At 46.6% G+C, this 22,667-nt stretch overlaps 1 protein-coding gene across 2 annotated transcripts in view; it reads left to right on the forward strand.

The window, feature by feature from the left end:
* CPAMD8 (C3 and PZP like alpha-2-macroglobulin domain containing 8) overlaps nt 1-22,667 on the forward strand; it is a 1,183,022-nt gene that overhangs the window by 232,544 nt on the left and 927,811 nt on the right. For both annotated transcript variants that reach the window (XM_078671323.1, XM_078671324.1), the window contains exon 21: nt 16,146-16,299. In XM_078671323.1, coding sequence (XP_078527449.1) covers nt 16,146-16,299 — 154 coding nt within the window. The remainder of the gene's footprint in view (nt 1-16,145; nt 16,300-22,667) is intronic.

Consider the following 22,667-nt stretch of genomic DNA (forward strand, 5'->3'; position numbering starts at 1 on the left):
GCCACTAGCATCTCCTTTGATAATGAGAGGGTATCCGACAGTGAGGAGACAACCGTCGACGACAAGGCAACTGCTTAAACTGAGGTGATCATTGATCAAGAGAAAAAAAGGGGGTGGGGGTGAGCGTGACTTGCCGAAGCATCATGGTGGCCAAATAACCCGGAGCTCCTGGCATCGGCCCCACCATCCTTCATCATTCTGTGGAGACAGCTGTTCCCAACTGCCAAAGATCGAGGGGGGGTGTTTGGAGTGCTGCAGGGTGGCCACCGGAGGGGCAACGAGTGCAGGAGTGACCCTGGGACGAATGGGAGCGCCACAGCCTGTTGTAGGCAAGCAGGGGAGCAGCAAATTCAGCCTTTGGGCGTAAGGCCTGGGCGAGGCCTTGAAAACTCCGAGCCTTCTGACCCGGAGCCCCGCACTATGAATGGACATCTGTGGGATCCAGTGGCATGGCTGCGGTGGGGTCAGAGGAGAGAGAGACTTCTGTGTCGCTGTGCAGCCCATGAGAGGTAGGGGGAGACCCAGAGTTGCGCAGCAGACATTAAAGGTGCCCTTTCCCCCCTGAGCGCACAAGTGAGTCTGAAGGGCCCCAATTCCTGCAGCACGATTACACCAGTGAGGTCCCACCATCAATAACTTGATTGCAGCTTCTTTGGGTCATGCCAGGTATTGTAGGTGTCTCTCGGTATGGCAGGCAGTTGCATATAAGGGGAGGGACAGACTGTCACCTCCCCCTTCTGGGGTCCCGCAGATGGGGCCCCTTGAAGCGACTGGCCTGAAGGGGAGTCCTGTTCTAGGGCAGGCTACAGCCAACACATGAGACCACATGAGGCTGTTTGTGATTTCTGCCCACTACTATACGGCCACGGATGGAGTAAGCAGGCCCCACACAGAACATGCATCTACGAGATACCACAGGGGGTCTTCTCCTCACCCCCTTCTTTTTCTTATTCTTCGGGGACCCACTATAGCCTCGGTAGTTGGCACACGCTGTACCTCCAAAACCCCTTTTAAGCAGACTGGCAACCTCCCTACAAAGGGAGGACCGGCAAGCCTGTTCTCTGCAGTCATAGACCCAGAAACGTGGTGATGGGGCATACCAAGCCAGTCAGGATGATGGCCAAATCTTCGGGCTGCCCGGAGACCCACCTGGAGGGGGCAGCTGACATGTCTGAAGGGACAAAGTAGATGTCATTCTGCCAGCTATTGAGACCTCCAAGGTCCCGCTAGAAATGAAGTTGGATGCTGTAACAGTGGAAATTAATCTGCTCTGGCATGATCATAAGCTCTTGGCACAGGTCACTCTCACTGAGAAGGCACTCGCGGATCTTCAGCCTCAAGCCTCTCTCTTTCAACAGCAACTATGGGTGAACTTCCTGGAAATGAGAGATGAAGACACAGAGGGGAAAGCAAGGTATAGCAATTTCTACATTATAGGCCTCCGAGAGGATGCGAGGAATCCAACATGGTGGACCATCTAGAGCAATGGTTTAAAGAGCTGGTCCCGACTGAGGAACTCACCCCCTTCTTCTCCATTGAGAGAGCCCATTGGGCCCCAACGCGGCACCCTCCCCCTTGACCCCCACTGCACCCCGTCCTAGCCAAGCTCTTGCACATCAAAGACCGCAACACATTCCTTAAGATGGCCAGCCGGGCAAGCTCCATTCTTCAAGACAATCATCAGATTCTCCTGTTTCAAGATTATATCCTGGCAGTTCAGCAACAATGAGCCTTTTTTTGGGAGGTGAAATGCAAACTAAGAACCTAGGCCTGCAGTATGTGCTTCTTTTCCCTTCCAAGGTGAAAGTGTTCCACGACAATGAGTCCTTGTCCTTTTCAGAACCATCTGAGGTCTGGGATTGTCTGGAAGCCAAGATGCAAGGTGAGATTGTGCCAGAGGACAGACATGGGTTCCTCAGACATGGCTGCCACCTCCATGAGCAGAGTCGCCAACCCGGGCAAACACCAACCTGGCGCATGCCTTCAACTAAAAAGGTATATGCCTTGAAGATGGCAGCGTCCCTACACGCAGCAGAGGTCGACCATTTGGACTCCTTCTCAGCAGCCTCAAAGGCTATGAGCTATTGCGGCTCTGCCCAATCAGCAGAGGGAGAGCTCCCGCATGTGACCGCCCATAGAAAGTGGATGAAATTATATAAACTGATGGCATGCTGCTGCGTGGGGCCCCTCCCCCATGGAGACCACAGATCCATGGAACTGGCCTGATTTTACCTGTACTATCGGCAGTTCTCAAGGATACACAGGAGCTGTGCTGTGTCCAAAGCATATCACTAGGGACCAGGTCGGGGAGCCCCCCCGAACGCCTCTTTACTGCTGTCCCCCCACTTTCGATGAACTTGACCCATAGTTTGGGAAACAAGCCGTAGCCTTGATGCCCACAGTATTGTTGTTACATCCAGTTTGATGATTGTTTGCCTCTTAACCCCAGAGTATTGTGATCATTGGTCCCAGGCTTTATTCTTTCAGAGGGCGCTCCCACTATATTTACCATTCCAAACCCAGATTTTGGCCATATATGCCTCCACATGGGAACAGAAGGGAGGGACTGTTACTCTAGACACATGACGTTCCTTACCATGTTTATACCTTTCTGAAATGTAAAGATATACAAATTGATCTGTTAGAGTTATATCCATAGGTAGCCCAAAGTCAGTAGCGGTGGAGGGGTCAGGTATATATGACTAATTACTCAGCATATGCCAGGGGAGTCTTAACATGGGTGAGGGCGGGGACCCCAATGGAGGCACTGTCACAAAAAGTGGACTCAGAGGGCAGATAATTTTCCTTGAGGCATGCCTAAATGACAATCAGATCCTGATCGGCAACGTATACACACCCCAACACAAATCAATTCCAATTCCTACCGTGGTTATCCCTCCGCTTAGTGAGGTGGGCACACATCTCTTGGCTCCTGGGAGGGGACTTTAATACAGTATTAGACCTCGACCTGACTCCATCTCACCCGGTAGTCCCCACTGTCCCCATGGTTACCAATGCTAAGAATCTGCAGCAGTGGCTGCAACAATGGGACTTGGCAGACATTTGGCACCAACAAAACCCAGGAGTTCGGTTCTACTCTTTCTATTTGCCAGTTCATATAAGCTAATCACACCTTGAGCGCATCTTTTGCTGTTCACATACAATTTCTCTTTACATCACCTCCCCCGATTATCTGGAGAGGGAAATGTGCAACCATAACCCCATAAAACTAGATCTACAATAGGGATGGAGGGCATCTCCGATACCGACCTGGAGCCTACAGCCTTTTGCTCTTGAGGACCCACCATTCCAGAATGACCTGGCTGACTCAATATAGGACTACTTCAAGTGCAATGAGGGCCTCTCTTTAGCCGTGGAATGGGAGGCCTTTAAGGTGGTCATCTGGGGCTGCTGTCCCTAGTGTGGTCAAATGGGCAGGCCAGAGTGTCATGGAACCTCCTGACCCATCCCCTGAAACAGGGTGGACTAGGTGCCCCGGACATGAAGTTATATGCCTTATGCGCGCAAGCTCAGTTCCTCCATTTCTGGGTACATGAGACTCCATTTCAGCCACACGTTGCAGTAGAGCGAGACGCTGTGGCCCCAGTACCACTGGCCGTCGCTCTATATCAAAAAGCGAAGCGCCCGAGAGACGACGTTGATACTGCTGAAACATTGCGATGGGTATGGCGCGAGTTGAAAAAGAGCGTTCCGATACTTTATGCACCATCCATGTTGGTAGAACGTAACCCCATGTTGCCATGCATGGAGGGGGTGTTGGAAAGGCCTTAGCTGATAGTATGAAGTTGAAAACCTTTGCTGACCTTTATCCAGATAACAACTTCAGATCTCCCCCGCTCGAAGCAGACGGGCATGAAGTTCCTTTTGCTGACAAATTCTTAAATCATAAAATACGCACTACATGCCGTGCGATGTGCACAAATTTCCCCGAGGCCCCCCCCCGACACTGGTGGCGCTGGAAAATATTCTTAAGACGCCCTTGGCTCAGAAATTGATAACACGTCTGTACACAATAATGCAGACTACCTATCCTGTTCTGACGCCCAAATCAATGGATTGGTAATACTGTTGTGGCCAATTGTCCGAACTGTCCCCCAACTATTGCTTAAGACTGATACATTTCAAATTCCTACATAGATATTATCGGACACCGATTAGCCTACATCGTATGCGTCTGAGAGAGGATGACAGATGCTGGAGGTGTGGATATGCACAGGCGACGTTTTTGCATGTGGCTTGGGAAAGCCCGAAGTTGAGTGTGTTTTGGGAAGAGGTGTTTGACGTGGTGAATAAAATTGTGGGTAGGGCTGATACACCATTCCCGATGTGGGGTCTGCTAGGATGTGTGTGAGAAACAGTGCCGAAGCGGCGGAAGCTGCATGCACTCCTACTACTGTATGCCCATAGACAGGTGGCTATCCGGTGGGGTAGAAAACGGGTACCAAAATTTAAAGATTGGCTATCTGATGTGACTTATGGGCACACTGAACTGAGACTATTCTGGGACCAGATGCCTCCCACTTCCCGACCAAGGGATATATGGGAACCCTTCCTGGAATGGACATGATCGACTGTTGAACAGCTTGTGCAAGTTGAAAATTCTGTAGATTAAACAATAGGACTAGTTGTGATGTAATAATAATGTGTATGACACTGAGTGATGATGCCCCAACTATACTGAAATGCCCAAAACTAAGACTACTTAGTTCTGTAGAATGTACTCAGCCTAGGATATCGCGACAGGTATCTGAATTTTGTACTTATGATTCCTGACGATACTTGTTGAAATGTACCTGGTATATGTCTAACCTATGTCTCAGTTGTACAATGATGTATGGAAATAGGCAAATTAAGAAGACAGCAATATTTTGATTTGATACGATATATGTATTGCAAGTGCGCTGCAATTGGCTTTTTGTTGGCACTTTGTGCCTGTTGTCCTGTTTGCTTTTGAAAACCAATAAACCCAAATACATTTTTTTTTTTAAAGGTGGTCATCTGGGAGTAATGCATACGGACTTTGGTTGGGGTCTGACCCACCCTACTCTGGGAATTGGAAGCAGCCGAGTGAGAATACATAGGGGTGGAGTGGAGGGACGCTGCTACTCCCAAACTCCTTCAGACTTTGAGCAGTCTCAGGGAAACAGAAGCACAGATATTAGTACATCTCCGATGCTTGGATAATATGGCCTATAATGCTTGAATGCACTCAAAGGGGTACTGGGTTGATTGCTGGCGTGGTTGGCTAATAGGGAGACCAGTGAGCCCCCCGTGACCACAATTCGAGCCCCGGATGGCAGATTTTTAAATGCATAATAGGCTATACACAATGCCTTTACTTCTCATTATATGGACTCATACATGCCAGCGGGGAGGCCTCTCCTGAGGTGCTGGTGCAATTTTTAAAGCCTATACCTCTTTCTAGACTCTTCCAGATAGAGCGGGGAGACTTGGACGCCCCATAACGCTTCAAGAGGTGAAAATGGCAATAACAGCTTTATCTACCGGTAAGTCTCCTGGAATGAATGGCCCCAACGGCGGAGTTCTGTAAAGCATCCCAAGGGGAACTAGCTCTTAGCTTACTAAAATTATGCGAGGTGGCACTGGAATCGGGGCACCTTCCAGCCACGATAGGACAGACCTCTATGGTCTCACTATTAAAACTTGGGAAAGACCCCCAGGATGCGACATCTTATTGCCCACTGCAAAAATTAACATCGACTATAAAATCCTAAGTGCAGTTTTAGCTAACAGAGTTCAGCAAATGTTGCCACAATTGGTACATAAGGACTGGGAAGGAATACATCCATCGCCTTTATCAAGGGTTGGAAGAAACCCAAACTACATAGTCCTGCATGACAGTACTATTGTTAGATATCCACAAAACGTTCAACTTTCTTAAATGGGACTTTTTATATTCTGTCCTGGAACAGGTCGGCTACGGACCGAACATAACTACGTTGATTCGCCTAATATACACTTCCTCCACAACACAAACTCGATTTGGGGAGTGCCTCTCTAAGTTCATCCCATTGAACGAGGAACCAGGCAGGCATGCCTCCTCTCGCCTCTTCTTTTGGCTTTAAAGATGGAGCCCTTGGCGGCTCAGGCATAGGGCGTGGGCTGGGGGAATCCCACTATCTGATGGTTCCCACATCATTTCCTTGTATGCAGACAATGTTCTACTCTTTTTCAGAGACATCACCTTCAACCTTTCATTGGCTCGGTGTCAGGACTCATTAATAACTGAGAGAAATCGTTCTCATTTCCACTTGACATGATGCGGGAGGACCCATTCACTGGGAGCCAACCTCCGTCCAGTATCTAGGGATCCGGATATACCACACACTCCCAGATTAAAGAGATGACAATATGGGAATGACAGTTACCTCCATTCGGTCGAGCCTCCCCTTTTGGAGATCTCTTTCCCTATCCGTGTCAGGCTGCATCGCTATAGCTAAATGTTGACACTCCCTAGGCTCTTCTGTTACTTTGGGAACCTTCCTGTAATTCTCCCCAGATCTTTCTTCTGGGATCTTCACTCCCTTCTGGAAGACCTTAGCTAGCACACAGTTCCCGCAGATCGGTGGCTCTGTCTAAGCTTCAATTCCCATTGGATCAGATTGGATTCGGGCCCCAATTTTGAATTTTACTATCTAGCTATCCAATAACTTGGCTTACATGCTGGCTGGTGAGTTGGAAGCTAGGAAGGGTTCACTTGACCCCTGCATCAGGCAAGGAAATTAATGTGGTTAGTGTGCTTAAAATGGCCATCCCTTCTCACCTCTGACTCTAAGCAGTAATGCTCAGCGAAGGTAAGAAAGGATGTCCATGTCACCATTTTACAGATTTTGGCCACATGATCTGCCCTTCCCAAGGCTGATTTTGAGGATTTTGCCCAAGTGGAATGGACTTGTATGCGTGTCAGTGGTTCCATATGTGCCTAGGCACAGCACATTTTGATACATAAGATGATCCACCAAAATGAGATTCTCTTCTGTACTGCGTTACCATATGTACCCTATGCAGAACTGATCCTTAGGCCTAATCTCCTACTGTCAATATAAAATCTGACCGACCTCCTGGGGTCCAGACTATGAAGAGTTTCCTCCTCCTTAACGAGGATAAAGTAAGGGCGAGAAGGAGTGCCATTTTCCAAGAGAGATACTTAAGATCAGCTCTGTGTATCGGCTCAAAGGGATGTTTCATGAGCTGAGCAAGAACTGTGTTGAGTTGCCAAGCAGGAGGTAAAGTCTTCACAGGAGGAAAAGTCCTGAACAGGCCTTTGCGAAACTGTTTGATCAATCTGTAAGACCAGAGAGAAGGGCCAGCAGAGGATCTTCTGTAACGGGATATTGCCGCCAAGTGAACCCTGATGGAAGCGTGAGCAAGACATGAGTTCGCTAAATGGAGAAGGTATGGCAATATTTGTACTGGAGAAGAAGAAAAAGGGTGTATCCTCTGTGACTTACACCAAATGTAAAACCTCTTCCACTTTAAAGAGTATTTCTTGTTAGTACTGTCTGCTCGAGCCCGAGCCAGAACAACTCTACAATCCGGCGGAATGTCTAGATTCTGAAATTCTTGAACTCAGGAGCCAAGCAGATAACCTGAGAGATGCCGGATCCGGATGCAGGACTTGCTGATGGTTCATCGTGAGGAGAGAAGGGAACAGTTTCAACCGGATTGGTGGTTCCAGGGAGAGAAGGTGAAGGTGAAGCTCTGTGAACCAATGCTGTCTTGGCCAAGCTGGGGCTATCAGAATGAGCATGCAAGGCTCCGCTTTCAATTTTCTGAGAAATCTGGAAATCATTGGAAATGGTGGAAAAGCGTATGCAAAGACGTTGCACCATGCGATCGAAAATGCATTCCCTAGAGATCCTTTCTGGGGATGCCAGCTTGCGAAGTGTTGGTATTTAGCGTTCCGCCCTGTAGCGAATAGATCTATGAGAGGAGTGCCCCATCGTGAGAATATCTGGTTCAGGGTCCACTGGTCTAATTCCCACTCGTGACACGTCGTCTGTTGCCTGCTCAGAGAATCGGCCAGAACGTTGTCTGTTCCCTGGACGTACTCTGCCCGAAGGGAGATATTGTGCAGGATCAACCAGTTCCAGATTTTTTGCGACTCGTGAGAGAGTGTTAGCGAGCGAGTCCCTACCTGTTTGTTGAGATAGTGCATTGTCGTGGTATTGGCCGTTCGCACAAGCACTAGAGAATTTCTGATCCTTGGTAGGAAAGCTTGAAGGGCGAGGGAGACCGCTCGCAGTTCGAGGATATTTATATGAAGTTTTTTCTCGAAGGGGGACCACTTCCCACTTATCTGCAGAGGAAAGTGCCCCAACCTTCCAGTGACGCGTCTGCGGCGAAGCTGGAAGCAAGAAAGGCAAGCCTTGAGAAAGGTTCTCAGGACAATCCCACCACTGCAGAGCCTTGATCATTTGAGGGGTCATTCGTATGACATCGTCGAGTGAACCTGTGCATTGGACCCATTGAGCTGAGAGCGCCTCTTGAAGAGGGCGCATGCGGAGACGGCAGTGTGGAACCAAAGGCGAACTGTTAAGGACCTTTTGGAACTTATGCGAATAGCCAGTGACAGAAGTCTGTCCTTTCTTTCTTGCGATGGAAACGCTTTCCTTTGGTTTGTGTAGAAGGATAGCGCCTTTGATACTTTTTGGACTGCCTTCCGCATCTTTGGTGGACTTCGAGACTTAACATTTTTGGCCCTTTTTGACTGTTTTGATCTCCATTTGCTATATCGTTTTGACTCTCTTGCTACTAGTTCGATTTTATTGGCTGGGGATTGTGCGATGGATCATAAGGGTCAGGGCTGAATTTGACTGTTTGACTTCGATGACATGACTTTCTTTTGACTCCGCTGGGTGGTGTCTGTGTTCGTGGGGGCCAAGGGGTAGTCTGCTTGTCTGGGTCCGATATAATAGTTATGTTTGATACGGGATTTGCTGCCTCTGTTGCTCCGGGAGTTGGGCGGGAGGGTCTTCTCTCTTTTTGTGACCCCCCTATCTGTTTGTTTATTAGTCTGCTTTCATTCGCTTTGGCGATGGTAGGGGTTGTCTGCTTTGACGGGGGGGAGGGGAGTCCGGGAGCTCGTATTGTATTGTATGGCATCTCCTCCTCCGCCTTTTCCCTTCCTTGGGGTTAGTTTACTGGGCGACAGGCACGCTGCTAGTGGGGTTAGGCCGTAGCCATCTGCAGGGGTGCAGGGTGGGGGGTTGTGTTTTTTTTTTTTCCTTTATTTTGTTCTATGGCCTTTCTTTTCGCCTTTTCCTTTCTTCACAAGAGATGTGGCGTATTATCCTGAGCTATGTTCTTCATATCTGGGTATCGAGAGTACGATTCTGGTGTCCTGTATCACGGGTGGGCAGGATCTGACAACGTTTGCTTACGGTGCTCTGTACAGAATCGCTTTGTTCAGCTCGATGCTTGTATTTTTAACTTTCAGATGCCTGTAATTATCGTGTATTTCCTCACCTCACTTCCCTGCTCACCGTTAAAGTATGTACCTCTACATGATACCTGATATGTATATTTCTCCTCTTGTGATATAATTAATAAAAATATACAAAAAAAATTAAATAAAAGGTGGAGGCCGTGGTCTTGGTGGTGGAGACACCGCTGGGATCTGAGGTTTAGGAGATGTAGGAAACCTCTGTTTATAGACTGTAAGGAGATATTGTAGGTCTGTAACCAAGGAGGCTGGAAGACAAACCATAGGTGGAGGATGCGGTTGGTATTCTTCCCTATAAGTTGTCTGATCCTCCTGATGCTGGTCATCTTCTTCCTTGATACTTTACCTTAAGTTCAGAGGGGCTTGTCGCTGTTTGAAACATACTGCCCTCGTCGGAATCCTCCTTTTCCAGAAGACATGCTGGAGGCAGTGGTTGGACCCTACTTGGAGACTTTAGGGCGGGTGTCAACATACTTTTCATTATTTTTAGGTGTACGTATGTACTTTTCAAACTTGAATCCATCGTCATCGACGAGCCCGTCAACGGTGTGGTCGTCGAAGGTGATACGTCGACAGGTTTCATTGCCGATGGAGTTATCGTCGACGGAGCCGTCATCGACACCGTCGCCCCTGATGATGGAGTTCTCGTCGACGGTGTTGTCTTCGTCGACGATGGAGTGGACGTCGACGGGATGGTCTTCGTCATCGAACTCGTCGACCACCCAGTCGTCGGCGATCACAGCATCAACGGTTGTATTGACGTTGACGATGTCTTCTTTATTTTTATCGTCGACGACACAGCCTTACCTGCCGTCGACGATGGCGTCGTTGTCATCGACGATGTAAATGACGATGTCGCCACAGCCGTGGAGACAGTTGTCGTTGACGAAGTGACACATAAGGCCTTAGACACAGATCTTCTCGTCGCTGAAGTCACCGTTGACGATGTCGTCGTCGACGGAGTGGAGGAAGATTTCCTAAAGGTGTGAACAACTTCCTGAGAGGACACCTTCGAAGGTAGAGCCTTTGAATGGACCTCTGAAGACTTTTTAAGTGTCTTCTTTTGAGGAGGCTGCGACAAAGGGGCTGGAGATGCTACCCTTGGTCTTTTCTGAGAGGATTTAGAGGATACATAAGAGCCCTCACTCTCCTCAGAAGACTCCAGCTGGTCTCTGTCTTTAAGTCTTTGCAGCCAGATTAAAAGGCGTCACTCACGATCTTTGAGGGTTTTAGTGGAAAAGGTACGACATACCTTGCAATCTTTAGAAGAGTGGCCCGGATAGAGGCAGTAGAGACAATCTTGATGTTGGTCATTACATGAAGTCTCTTTTTCCCACCGGAACCACAGGGCCTAAAAAGACCTTTCTTAGGTGTCTCAGCCATGAGAATACTTAAAAACGTCAGTCAGAAGATGTAAATATGAGGTAAGAAAACACTGGAAAACCAGAGAAGTAAATTGAGCAGAGGTCCGAGGAGACTCCCTTAGCACAACGTGCGGTAGAAAATCTGAGGGACATGAGCTCCTTCAAGGAGGGTTCTAGAGGGAGGTGATATCTTCTCTAGAGATTGGTCCTTTTTACAAAAGGACATGGATACGTTACTAATGTGGGGCCTTTGGCCTATTACTCTATATGTCTAATGGGACATTACTTTATTTATGTTCCGGGGACGCCCATCCCGACGACGGGGAATGATTCAGGCATGTGAATCTATGAAAGATACCCTAATACTGGATAAGAGGTTTGAATGGAAACCCCCATGCCAAGCTTAAAAACCAAATTGAGGTCCCATTGCAGCATGACAAATGGAGTAGGTGGAAAAACACTGGCCAGTCCCTTTAGAAAATCAAATGATAACGAGTGACTTAAACAAGAACGGCTTTTCTGGACGGCAGAGAATTGGCAACAAGGCTGCCAAGTATCCCTTAGGGGTACCTACAGAACAATTTCAGGGCAAACAAAAGACAGAGCATCAGAATAGTGAACAGGATGGCAGATCTGGAAGGCAGAGAACTGCAGACAAGGCTGCCAAGTATCCCTGAGGGATACCTACAGAACAAGTTTTTGGGGCTAATAAAAGTGAGAGTGCGAGAATAGTGAACAGGTGAACCCTAAAGGGATCTACGTAGTCATCGGCGCATCAAGCAACAAACCTGTTTAACCTTCCAGAATATACTGTTTTAGTTGAATCGCGGCGAGCAGACAAAGTCACAATACTTCTGGAAGTTAAAATTAACTCGGGTGTCCCTTCTCAATATGCAAGCATGATGGCGGAGACTAACAATGAGCAGAATCTGCCCCTCCAACTAGGTGAGGAGGCCCGCACTGTGAGGAAAATGTAGCAGAGGATACTGGGAAAGATGCAGAAGGTCTGCAAACACAATTTTCTCGGCCAGTCCAGAGTGAGGAAGATAACTTGGGCCCACTATTGGCGAACCTTTCTTAGAACCAGAGGAATCGATGGTATGGGGGAAACTTGTAGTGAAATGAAAAATTCCACTTCAACTAAAATGTGTCCTTCAAGGCTCCCTGCAGTGGATACCAGAGGGCACAGAAGTGTAGGCATTGTGCAATGACAAGAGTGGCAAAGAGATTTATTTGAGACGAGCGCAAAGATGTCTTCCATCACATCCAGGTGAAGGTGCCACTTCTGACTGGCAAGAAGCAACTCAGGGCGTTGGCACAGAGTTTCACTGCTTCACAACAGAGAATGTCAGACCCCGTCCTCCCTACTTCTTGTCATACCACCTTGTGGTTGTTCTATCTGCACCAACGGACTGCAAATGGAGAGGAAGGCATTGAGTGCCAGCCATATCATACTCAGCTCAAGCACGTTGATTTGAAGAACTTGCTCCGCTGAAGATCAGAGGAGTCTGATCTCCAGTTCCTCTATGTGCAGTCCCTATCCTATAGACGAGGCATCCCTCACGACCATGACCACGAATGGTGGAGGGTCAAAAGAGATCTCACTGAATATGTTCACCTCCACCAATCATCAGACTAGATCCTCTGGAGGGTCACAGGAGATCACAATGGTGTCTGACAGATCTGCTCTTTGCTGGAACCACTGCCTGCGTGGGCACCACTAGAGAACCCTGGTGTGCCAGCATGCGTGCGAGACAAGGAGGATGCAGGAAGCCAGCAGACCTACTAGGCATCCTACAATGACCTTGAATGCAAAACCTTCATGAAACATGAGAATCATAACCTTAATGGCCCAGATCTGCTGAAGAGCAGGGTAAGCACCAAGCAATGTTATATTAATGCCTGCCCAATTCCTGCCCCGATGAACAGAAGGTGCTGAAAATCTTTGGGTGGGGCAAAGGTTATGGGAACTGGAGTTCTAGAAAATGAATTGTTGCCCTGCTTGTTTCAAACATCTCCAGAGTGGAGCCTGGCTTTATCTCTAAATAACTTGGATCCATTGAATGATAAATCCATTAAGGTTGACTGAATATCAGGTGAGAACCTGGTGAACATAGATGTAACTGTGAAGGGACTATGGAAGACCCCTTTCCCCTTGGAACAGAGACAGCAGTTTCAAAGCCAGACTAGATTATGTGTTTGGATGTGTGCTGCCCGTCTCGCACTAGCTCCACAAAATGGCCTTGTTGGTGGTGTTACAAATTCAGCAAGACTAGCCTTACCATTTCCCAGAGGGCCTGGGATTAACACTCCAAAAGATGATTCACATTCAAACGCTTGAGCACTAAGCTGCCTGCCAAGAAACCCTTCTTGTCTCCAGCCTTCAGTTTTTAGAATTACTGTCTATCGGGGCTACAGGGAAAGCTCCAGATGATTGAATGGAAGAACAAGAGGCCTGCATGACAAGACTCTCAGGAAAAGGGTGGACTGACAAACAAGCAGTATCACCAAGAGCTGATCTACACTTTAAAGCCTCGGACCTGCTCACTGGAGGGGATGCTGTGAGCTTTTCCCACATGGCCAGTACTGGATCCAGGACCACCACATTAAAGGTTAAAAGAAGTTCCGAAGGCTGTACAGAAGGCTGCAGGCTACGAAGATACCTCATGTATCTCGGGCCATGGAAGGGCATTTCATATCTGTTTTGGGAATGTGACTTACCATCCCTAAGAGCCAAGCAGTCAGCTGTATTCATGGAAAGAGGAGGCAATAAATGGATAACCATTCCTACCCTAGCTGCTCATGTCTAATCATTTCTTCCAGACAAAAGGAGTCACTGCCAAATAAGTTGTGCATAGTTTACCTGTACATTTATTTCTCCTGTGTTCTTTTGGCCTCTCTCTGAGATCTGACAAAGGCTTCCTCAGACTCAGACAAGGGCTGGTCCAATTGTGGGACCTGAGTTGTCAGGCCTGGAGATGGTATCAGAGCTGTCATCGGTAATGGTGCTAGAAAAGGTCTTGCTGGCGAAAGCGTGGGGCCTGGAGGCATTGATGGAGGCTGAGAAAGGAAGGGGATGAACAGTGTTCAGGAAAGACCCACCAGGTGGAACTGTAACCACACCAATACGTATCCCATGGGGAAGAAGGCGCTCTTGGGTGGGGGGACCAAAGAATGTCGAGAGATGTCAAACATATTTGTTTTCAAAAGGCAGAATCCGAGTCCGGACTCAGACACTCAGGATAAGCCGGTGGGGCTTGCAGCCTTGGCAGAGGCTCTTATATTACAGCAGGGTCTGGCACTAGCAGCAGGGCCGCAGGCAACACCGGCATCATGCCCTGGCATACAGGTCTCTCAATGAGTTTATGCTTAGAAGATGACTCCGCAGTGGATAGAAAACATATCAGCAACTTACCTTTTGAGGAGTGACACTTGGAGGAATCACTGTTTCCCTTTTATTTTATGTTTGCACTGCTTGTCTCTTGACGATCTTGAAGAAGGGAACTCTGGGAACTATGAGCGAGGACAGGATCTACCTTGGGCTTGGCCATCATCACAAGCCTTGACCAGGAACAACTTTGCCTCTCTGTAATAAGTGGCAGACTCTTTTTGTAAGATTGAAACAATAGTTAATTCCAAAGTCATAAGCACATGGCACATTGCGACTGGCCAGTCAGGATCCCAAACGCAAATGCCGTAACTGTTAAAGGAATCCATACTCACCGCTCGCAGAGCACGCAAAACACATTCAAATGCATACAAGTTGAATTCATAACAATGTACCATATTAACACTTTAAACTAATCATGCGTTTGTCACCTGTATGTGAACATAAACCATGCGACAGGAGTGTCATACCCTTACTACACTCTCTCTCTTTGATGTCCTTGGGGTGCATGCTAAGGCATGACTCACAGAACTGTGTGTCATGCACTGACCCCAGATACCAAAGACAAATGTCGTGGTGCCCTGCAATGGGCATCTGACTCATACATTCCATACAGGGTTTAAACCCTGAACTTTGACATGAGAAGCCCTAGGAGATGTACCAAAACTTTTTGAAGTACAATGAACCTCGTTGTGTGAAGAGATCAGAAGAGTGAGCTTTGCATCCACATCAAAGGGTGCAGAAAAAAGGGAACTGACGTCAGGGCACCATGATGGGCGCTTTAGGCTCCAGTGACATCACAGTGGCATGGATTGTGGTGCTAATATGGAGTCAGTGCCACCTGCCATCGTGGATGAGCTATTTAAAATATTTCTGGATCCAGTCTAGCGCCTGGCATATTCAGAACATGAGAAATCAGGAGGTAGAATTATACATCAAGATATCCTTTTTAAATTCCAAGCCAAACAGATCTTGAAGAGTGATTTCTTCTCCTTCTGAGCGGTAGGAATCATCGCTGAACGTTCCCTCACTCTGAAGAACAAATACCCAGAAATCACTCCCTTTGATCGATGGGATGAAGCTGAATATGGGGCGTCACCCAGTAGTAATCCCGAAGTTCTGACCTAATTGGAGTAGATAGATCAGAGCTCCGTCTTGAGACCTCACACTCGACAAGCATTTCCCTTTGGGAGAAATGAGAGTGCTTGGTACATTCACTTGATTATTTAAAACTTAGGTGGTATTCTACAAGGTGTATACACTACTAAATAAAGAGAGTTCCTCCACCTCTGGCCGTTTTAACAATGTTCAATGCCGATTTAAACTACTGAAGATTCCCAGCTGACAACAGGGAATAATTCAAGAATGGGATCTATGGAAGATCTAGTGTTGGAGAATAGAGAGCATCCAAAGGTAGAGGTGAAGGTAGCAAAACGAGGATGCATGACCAGTACACAGCTTTTGTGATGGGGGTGTGGGTGGAAGAGTCACTTCAGAACTTCTTTACTATGTAGGGGAGTCAAAACAATGGATGAAGTGATGGGACTACAGGATCTGGATTGAGGCGGGGGATCTACATTTTCTGAGTGCATCAGAAGAATGCCTGGTCTCCTTCCTACACTTTCTGGCTTCCAGCATGATGATACTGCTGCTGCAAGGTTTGCACTGCAATAGGAGATCTTCATCCTGATTGCCCAGCATGGCTGGATGCTTGAGTGTATTACAAGAGAATGATGTGACATAACTTAAAGCTGATGCTGACAGGTAGAGTAAGGGTAAGATTCACTTAGAAAGTAGCCCATAATACATTTTAGTTAGGTTTGTTGTGTTCCTAAGTGCTATTAGTGTATGTGGAGGAAAAAGCAAACCTTATTTCTAAGGAAGAGATATTTTTTTCTTGCTGCAGGTTCATGTCAAGATTTCAGTCTCCAAAGGCATTAAATTTGTGGGGTATCCTGGAAAGCACCACTTGATAAGAAAGATGTGTGTGGCACCAAGTGAGACGAAGCCCACCTCCCTGGTCTTATCCTTCAGTGAACTAGGACAAACTAGCATTACAGGTAACATTGACACACTATACTTTCTAAATGTAATAATTTTTTGGTATCCACATTAACTTGACAAAGTATGGATGAGAGCCAGCATATCCACTATTTTAAAGCAACATTATGTGCCTAAAAGCGCCAAATAAGCCCACACCCTATATGGTGACTGAATTCATCCCTCCTGTGATTTTTACATCAGACCCATTTCCTGTTCAGCCTCACTGAAGATTGTCCTTTTCTTCCTAGTAAGTAATTTGGGGTAGATGTAGACATGGTGGGGAAGTGCTGGGCTTGAGAAAGAAGTCCTAAAAATAAAAATGCTGCAGGAACACTGGTGTGGATGTGAATAGCACAGCTTCCCAAGTTACGCCATGTCCTTCCACTTTGATGATTCTGTTCTGTCCCTTAATTTAACACAGAGAAGAGCAAGGACGGATTGTGGGTGAACTCTTGGGGCCAGATGTACAACATGTTTTTGCATGCGGAAACGGGTTTGCGAATCCGTTTGCACATGCAAAATCACTGTTGGTCATGTACAATTTCTAAATAGCGAGTTGCAATATATTTGCGACTCGCTATTTAGGAATTTTGAGTCGCAATTTGGAATGGGCGATCCCTTACTAATTGCGTCCGCAATGCAATGTGTGAATGTTTTGTGACCATAATTGCGGTTGCAAATCACTCGCAAATTACCATCCTCTTCAAGAGGGTGAAACTGCAGTCACAATTTGGTAGGGGTCCCCAGGGGATCCCTTCCACTTGGTGACTGTCTCAAAAAATATTTTTTAAGGGCAGGTAGTGGTCCCAGGGACCATGTTTTTTTTAAATGCATCCCGTTTTTAAGGGAAACGGGCTCCATTTACAAAAAAAAAGCTGCTTTAGTTAAAAGCAGTTCCAGACATGGCGGTCTGCTGAGCCCAGCAGGCCACCATCCCTGGGAGGGCTGGCATTCCCAATAGGCTCCCAAATTGTGAGAGGCTCATTAGTATTAATGAGCCTCGCAATTTGCGACCCCATTGGGAATCGCAAAACAGTGTAATAACACTGCTGTACATTTCATTTAGCGCCTCGCAATTTGCGCCTCGCAATGAGTTTCAGATTGTGAGGCGCTAAATGAAACGGTCATTCATCTGGCCCTTAATCCTTTGAAAGTCAGCGTTCACAGTCAGCAGGAGGCTAGAAGGATCTACTAGTGTCACAAGATATTAACGGTATATGGCCTGGTGCCAAAGGCCACCAGGGCTCCAGACACGCACAACAGAATAAATACTCCTTTTAAACAAACTGTAGTGTGTTTTATCTCATGTACTTCATAACCAAAAGTTCATATCGTTTCAATCATTATATATTACAATCGTAGGAATTTCCTCTGTACATCAAAACATCAAAGCATCATTTTTAAATCAATGAAACTACAAAATATATTCAAAACATAACAAAAACACCCAATGCATTTCGGGGCCCTGCCCCTTCGTCAGGGGTCTAGTGTTTGTTATTTTGCGCGTTGCCAATAATGCAAATAGTGCGCGTGGTCCTCTGCTTGTGATGTTCTGAATTTGTCAAACTGTGTCCAATCTGTGGGGTATACGTTAGTTCAAACCCCCAGTCAATCAATCTTGTCTTCAGGATTGCCTGCGGGGAGAGAAGTATTACCGGTCCCGCTCTACAATCTGGGGCAAACACGTCCGTTCGATTGCCGGCCGGAATGTTTGTAGAGATCAGCTCAATCCTAGGCGTTTCGCTCGAAACGCCTAGGATAATACTTCTCTCCCCGCAGGCAATCCTGAAGACAAGATTGATTGACTGGGGGTTTGAACTAACGTATACCCCACAGATTGGACACAGTTTGACAAATTCAGAACATCACAAGCAGAGGACCACGCGCACTATTTGCATTATTGGCAACGCGCAAAATAACAAACACTAGACCCCTGACGAAGGGGCAGGGCCCCGAAATGCATTGGGTGTTTTTGTTATGTTTTGAATATATTTTGTAGTTTCATTGATTTAAAAATGATGCTTTGATGTTTTGATGTACAGAGGAAATTCCTACGATTGTAATATATAATGATTGAAACGATATGAACTTTTGGTTATGAAGTACATGAGATAAAACACACTACAGTTTGTTTAAAAGGAGTATTTATTCTGTTGTGCGTGTCTGGAGCCCTGGTGGCCTTTGGCACCAGGCCATATACAGTTTATATTCATAGTGTGCAGGCACTAATCCTAACACAGCACACACACTGGTTTAACTTGCCCAAGTTGGAATATCTCGAGTGCAGCCCCCTTTCATACATTGTTACAAGATATTAACGGCCTAAAAATTATTGAGCTTCGCAATTTACGACCCCATTGGGAAACGCAAAACAGTGTAAGAACACTGTTGTACATTTCATTTAGCGCCTCGCAATTTGCGACTCTCAATGAGTTGCAAATTGTGAGGCGCTAAATGAAACGGTCATACATCTGGCCCTTAATCCTTTGAAAGTCAGTGTTCACAGTCAGCAGGTGGCTAGAAGGATCTACTAGTGTCACAAGATATTAACGCCCTAAAAATTACTGACACAGCAGAATACGATGAAGGGAAGGCTTTTCAGAGACACAGTCACACACAGGTGGATTCTCGCCTAAAAATGTGACATTTAACAATTAAAGAAAAGCACATCTTTTTAGGATTCAAATGCTGTGCATTATTCTGCCAAGTAGTGGCTGAGACCGAAATTTTCTGTTTTAACACATCTCTTTTTTGTGTGGGCATTGTCAAGTTGTCAACCTTTTAGTGCTATGCACCCCTTGTATGTGGAAAGTGTGTCCCGGAAGTGCTTAGTGTGGTCACCATCTCCAGATTAATTTTTCTGCTTTTGGGAATGGAGTTGTGGAGCCGAAAAGAAGGAAAGTTTTTTGCCAAGAAATTTTAGGATTCACTGAAAAGTTGGAGGATTTCAAATGAACCTTGATGTGCACTGAGGAAGTTCATCAAGCCACCAAATAAAGGCGAATTTTTTGGTAAAGTTTTTCAGAAGAATGCGCATTCACCATGTGGGTGAGCGAATGAGCATGGGCTATCGGAAACACCCCCTTTAGATTTTGCCTTAACTCAACATAAATTCACCCAGAAGGACAGCCACAATGTCTGCATATATTGTCACCTGAAGGACCACAGGGCGGAGGGGTGCAATACATCTTCCGTATTAAAGGCTAAATCCTTGACGGCGAGAGAAAAACAGAGGTGGGCACACTACGCTATGGCGCAAGTGCAGCACAAATAATATCTGTAGTTGTCAAGCAACAAAGAAAAACTTGAAGAAATCGAACTTGCTTAAGGGGAAGGTTCCGAAGCTGAAGAAGTCTTTGAGGTTGAGCGAAAAAAGACTCTCATTGAAAGAGGGCAATACCTAGAAATGCTTGGTAACTCTGCAAGGGACAGCATGCAGAGCTGAAATCGGGCTCGAAGCTTACAAAGATACCCTGGACACTGAAAACAGTGGCAACTGAAGGAAAGAAAAGGCACAAAGTGCTCCACAGGTCTAAAAACAACAAAAATACACCTTCAGAAGCAAAACCTTGGAAGTGGCCTCAACTCTGAAAGGTGACCAAAAGTGTGGGAGCGATAAGGAGTCCAGCTAAAAGGAGACTTCAACGCCAAAAGGAAAATCTTTGATGCCAAACAAAAGGCTGTTTACTACGAAAGGAAGAAATAGCACCAAGTCTGAAATGGAGGCCATACTGAGAAGGAAGAAGGCATTTGATGACTCCTAGAAAACCTTTCAAATCTCTCACAAAGCAAAGAGTGAAAAGGACAGTGAAGAAGAACCGACAGAGCTGTCGCACTCAACCACACTAGAGCCTCAGCAAGAAGCAGAGTATGACTTCTTCAAATACGAAGAGGATTTAGAGGAGGTGCAGTTTGAGTAGAAAATACTTCCAGGGAGTGTAGGCTACAAAAGATTGGCAAGACCTCTGCACGGATTCTTATGACAAAGGTGTTGACTCCTCTCCTTCCAAAAGCATTGCCACCAGATGACATTGCTGTGTACAATGCCCTAAACAAAAGGGCAGTAGACACTTGTGGGGTACAGCTGGCAGAGGAACATGCACAACCCTACTACCTTCACAAAATATGAATAGGCAATTGCGTATGCTGCTCAGCAATGCTGGGTACCTTCAGAGAGCCAGTTCCAGCTGCATTTTACCTTGGACCCCCAGGAGACTCCCTCGTGGTCACTACAAAAAGTATAAGGGCAATTGCACCATGTGGCCCTGTCCTCATACAGGGAACAAACCAGTGGACATCGTAAGTCGCAAGATGGAAAGATCAGCCGCAAAACAGTGGTGTATTGCCAGCTCTGTAACAAGAGTGGCCATCCACAAATATACAAAATAGAGGATCTAATGCAGCAACTCCTTGAGCAGTACAGATAGAGGACAAATAGTGTCTTTCATTAAGGTAAAACCATTGCCAACACTTGCCTAAATATAACTAAACAACAAAAGAGAGAGGGAAGATAAACGGAGCCACTCTTGATCCCCCTGTCAGTATCAATTCAACAACGAAAGAGTGCAACCAACAAAAAAGAAGAGAGCCAGCAAGAGAAAAACACTCTTGTTTAAAAAGAACCCTCACTCACCAACCTAGTTGGTGACATGCTTCATCATTGGGTTCCCACCAGAGAGGCAGAGTGCAGCGGTCTCATTCTCAATTTGGAGTTGGGGATGAGAAACATGCAAGAGGCCATCGACCTTAAAAGAGAGGCCACATGCTGCACTGATGGATGGAGTACGTGAAGTAGAGAGTTGCACTTCTGTTTCATCAATAACAGTCGTCCCTTCGAAGGAAACACTTTTCCTATACTGGAGTCTATGGTGGCACCCAGATAGTGTAGAGTTTGAGTGGGCTGTTGGACAGATTTGTCCAGATTCACATGAAGGCCTAGATGGCGAAGTCGATTTAGGTAAATCCGAAAGTGTTCCTTCACCATTGGTGGAGACGAACCCTTCAACAGTCAATCGTCCAAGTACGGGTACACAAATAGGCCTTGACGATGCAGAGCTACGGCTACCACTGACATGCACTTTGTGAATACCCTCTGTGCGGATTTTAGGCTGAACGGTAAGACTCGGAATTGGTAATGTTTGGAGTCCATCATGAATCTCAGGAACTTGAAGTGACGTGGAGCAATTAGTATGTGGAAGTACGCATCTTGGAGGTCTATCGAACACATCCAATCCCCCTTTTGTAGGTGCGGATAAATTTAATGTAGCGCCAACATGCGAAACTTCTCTCTCCGAATGACCTTGATCCGAGATCGCAGATCCAGGGTAGGTCTGTATTTGTGCGGTTGGTCTTTCTTTGGCACCAGAAAGTACCTGGAATAGACTCCATTTCATCTTTGAGCCAAATGAACTTCTTCTACGGCCAATTTCTGAAGGAGGACAGACACCTCCTGACGAAGCAATTTTAGTTGGTGGGGTAGCGACTTTAGTGGAGGAATGTTCTTTGGTGGTGCGCTGAAACAAAGTGTGTATCCATTGTTCAGTATATTTAGCACCCATTGATGTTTTGTTATTTTGCGCCACTCTGCCACGTGATTTGAAATACTTCCTCCCACTGGAGTGGGCCACCGCACTAGACGAAGCAGAGGATCACTGCTTCCCTGAAGTCTTGGCTGCGCCGGAGGATTGTCGATGTTGTCCTCCTCTGCCTCTGGAACCTCTAAGCCTATGAAACTGAGACCTGGATTGCTGGTTCTGCTTCTGCTGCCATTGAGTGGTTTGAACCCTCTGTTGGTAGTTTTTGGGATTGTAAGGCCTGTAACTTCATCTGAACTCTTTTTTCTTTTCTATGCCTACCGCCTTCAGCGTATCCAGCTCAGCCTTCATCCTGGCCATTTCTTCATCGGTGTGGAACCAAAAAGAGATGTACCGGAAAATGGTAGATTTAAAATCTGGTGTTGAGACTCCGGCTTTAAAGCTGCTAGTCGTAGCCAGGAATACCTTCGTGCACAAATGCCGTGTGCATATGAATGTGCAGCCAGAGAAGCTTCGCCCGCTGCAATACTAATCACCTGATTAGAAACCAGCGCCCTTCTTGGAGAATTTCTGCAAAATCTTATCTGTCCTCTTTTGCCAGCTTTTCCTTAAAATGCTCCAAAGAATCCCACAAGGAACTGTCGTAGCATCCTAACAGGGCAGCAGTGATTGACACCTTCAAGGAAGATGCTGTGGATCCACAAACCTTTCTCCCCCAAGAGTCCTGGGCTCGACTCTCTTTGTCTGAGGGACAGAGGAGGAAGAAGCGAGTTCATGAGTTTTCTTTGCTGCCGCAATGATCACAGAGTCCGGCGGGGGTTCTGACTTTAAAAATAAAGGATCCAATGCAG

Source organism: Lissotriton helveticus, chromosome 12 (assembly GCF_964261635.1).
Source record: "Lissotriton helveticus chromosome 12, aLisHel1.1, whole genome shotgun sequence".
Classification (NCBI taxonomy): Eukaryota; Metazoa; Chordata; class Amphibia; order Caudata; family Salamandridae; genus Lissotriton; species Lissotriton helveticus.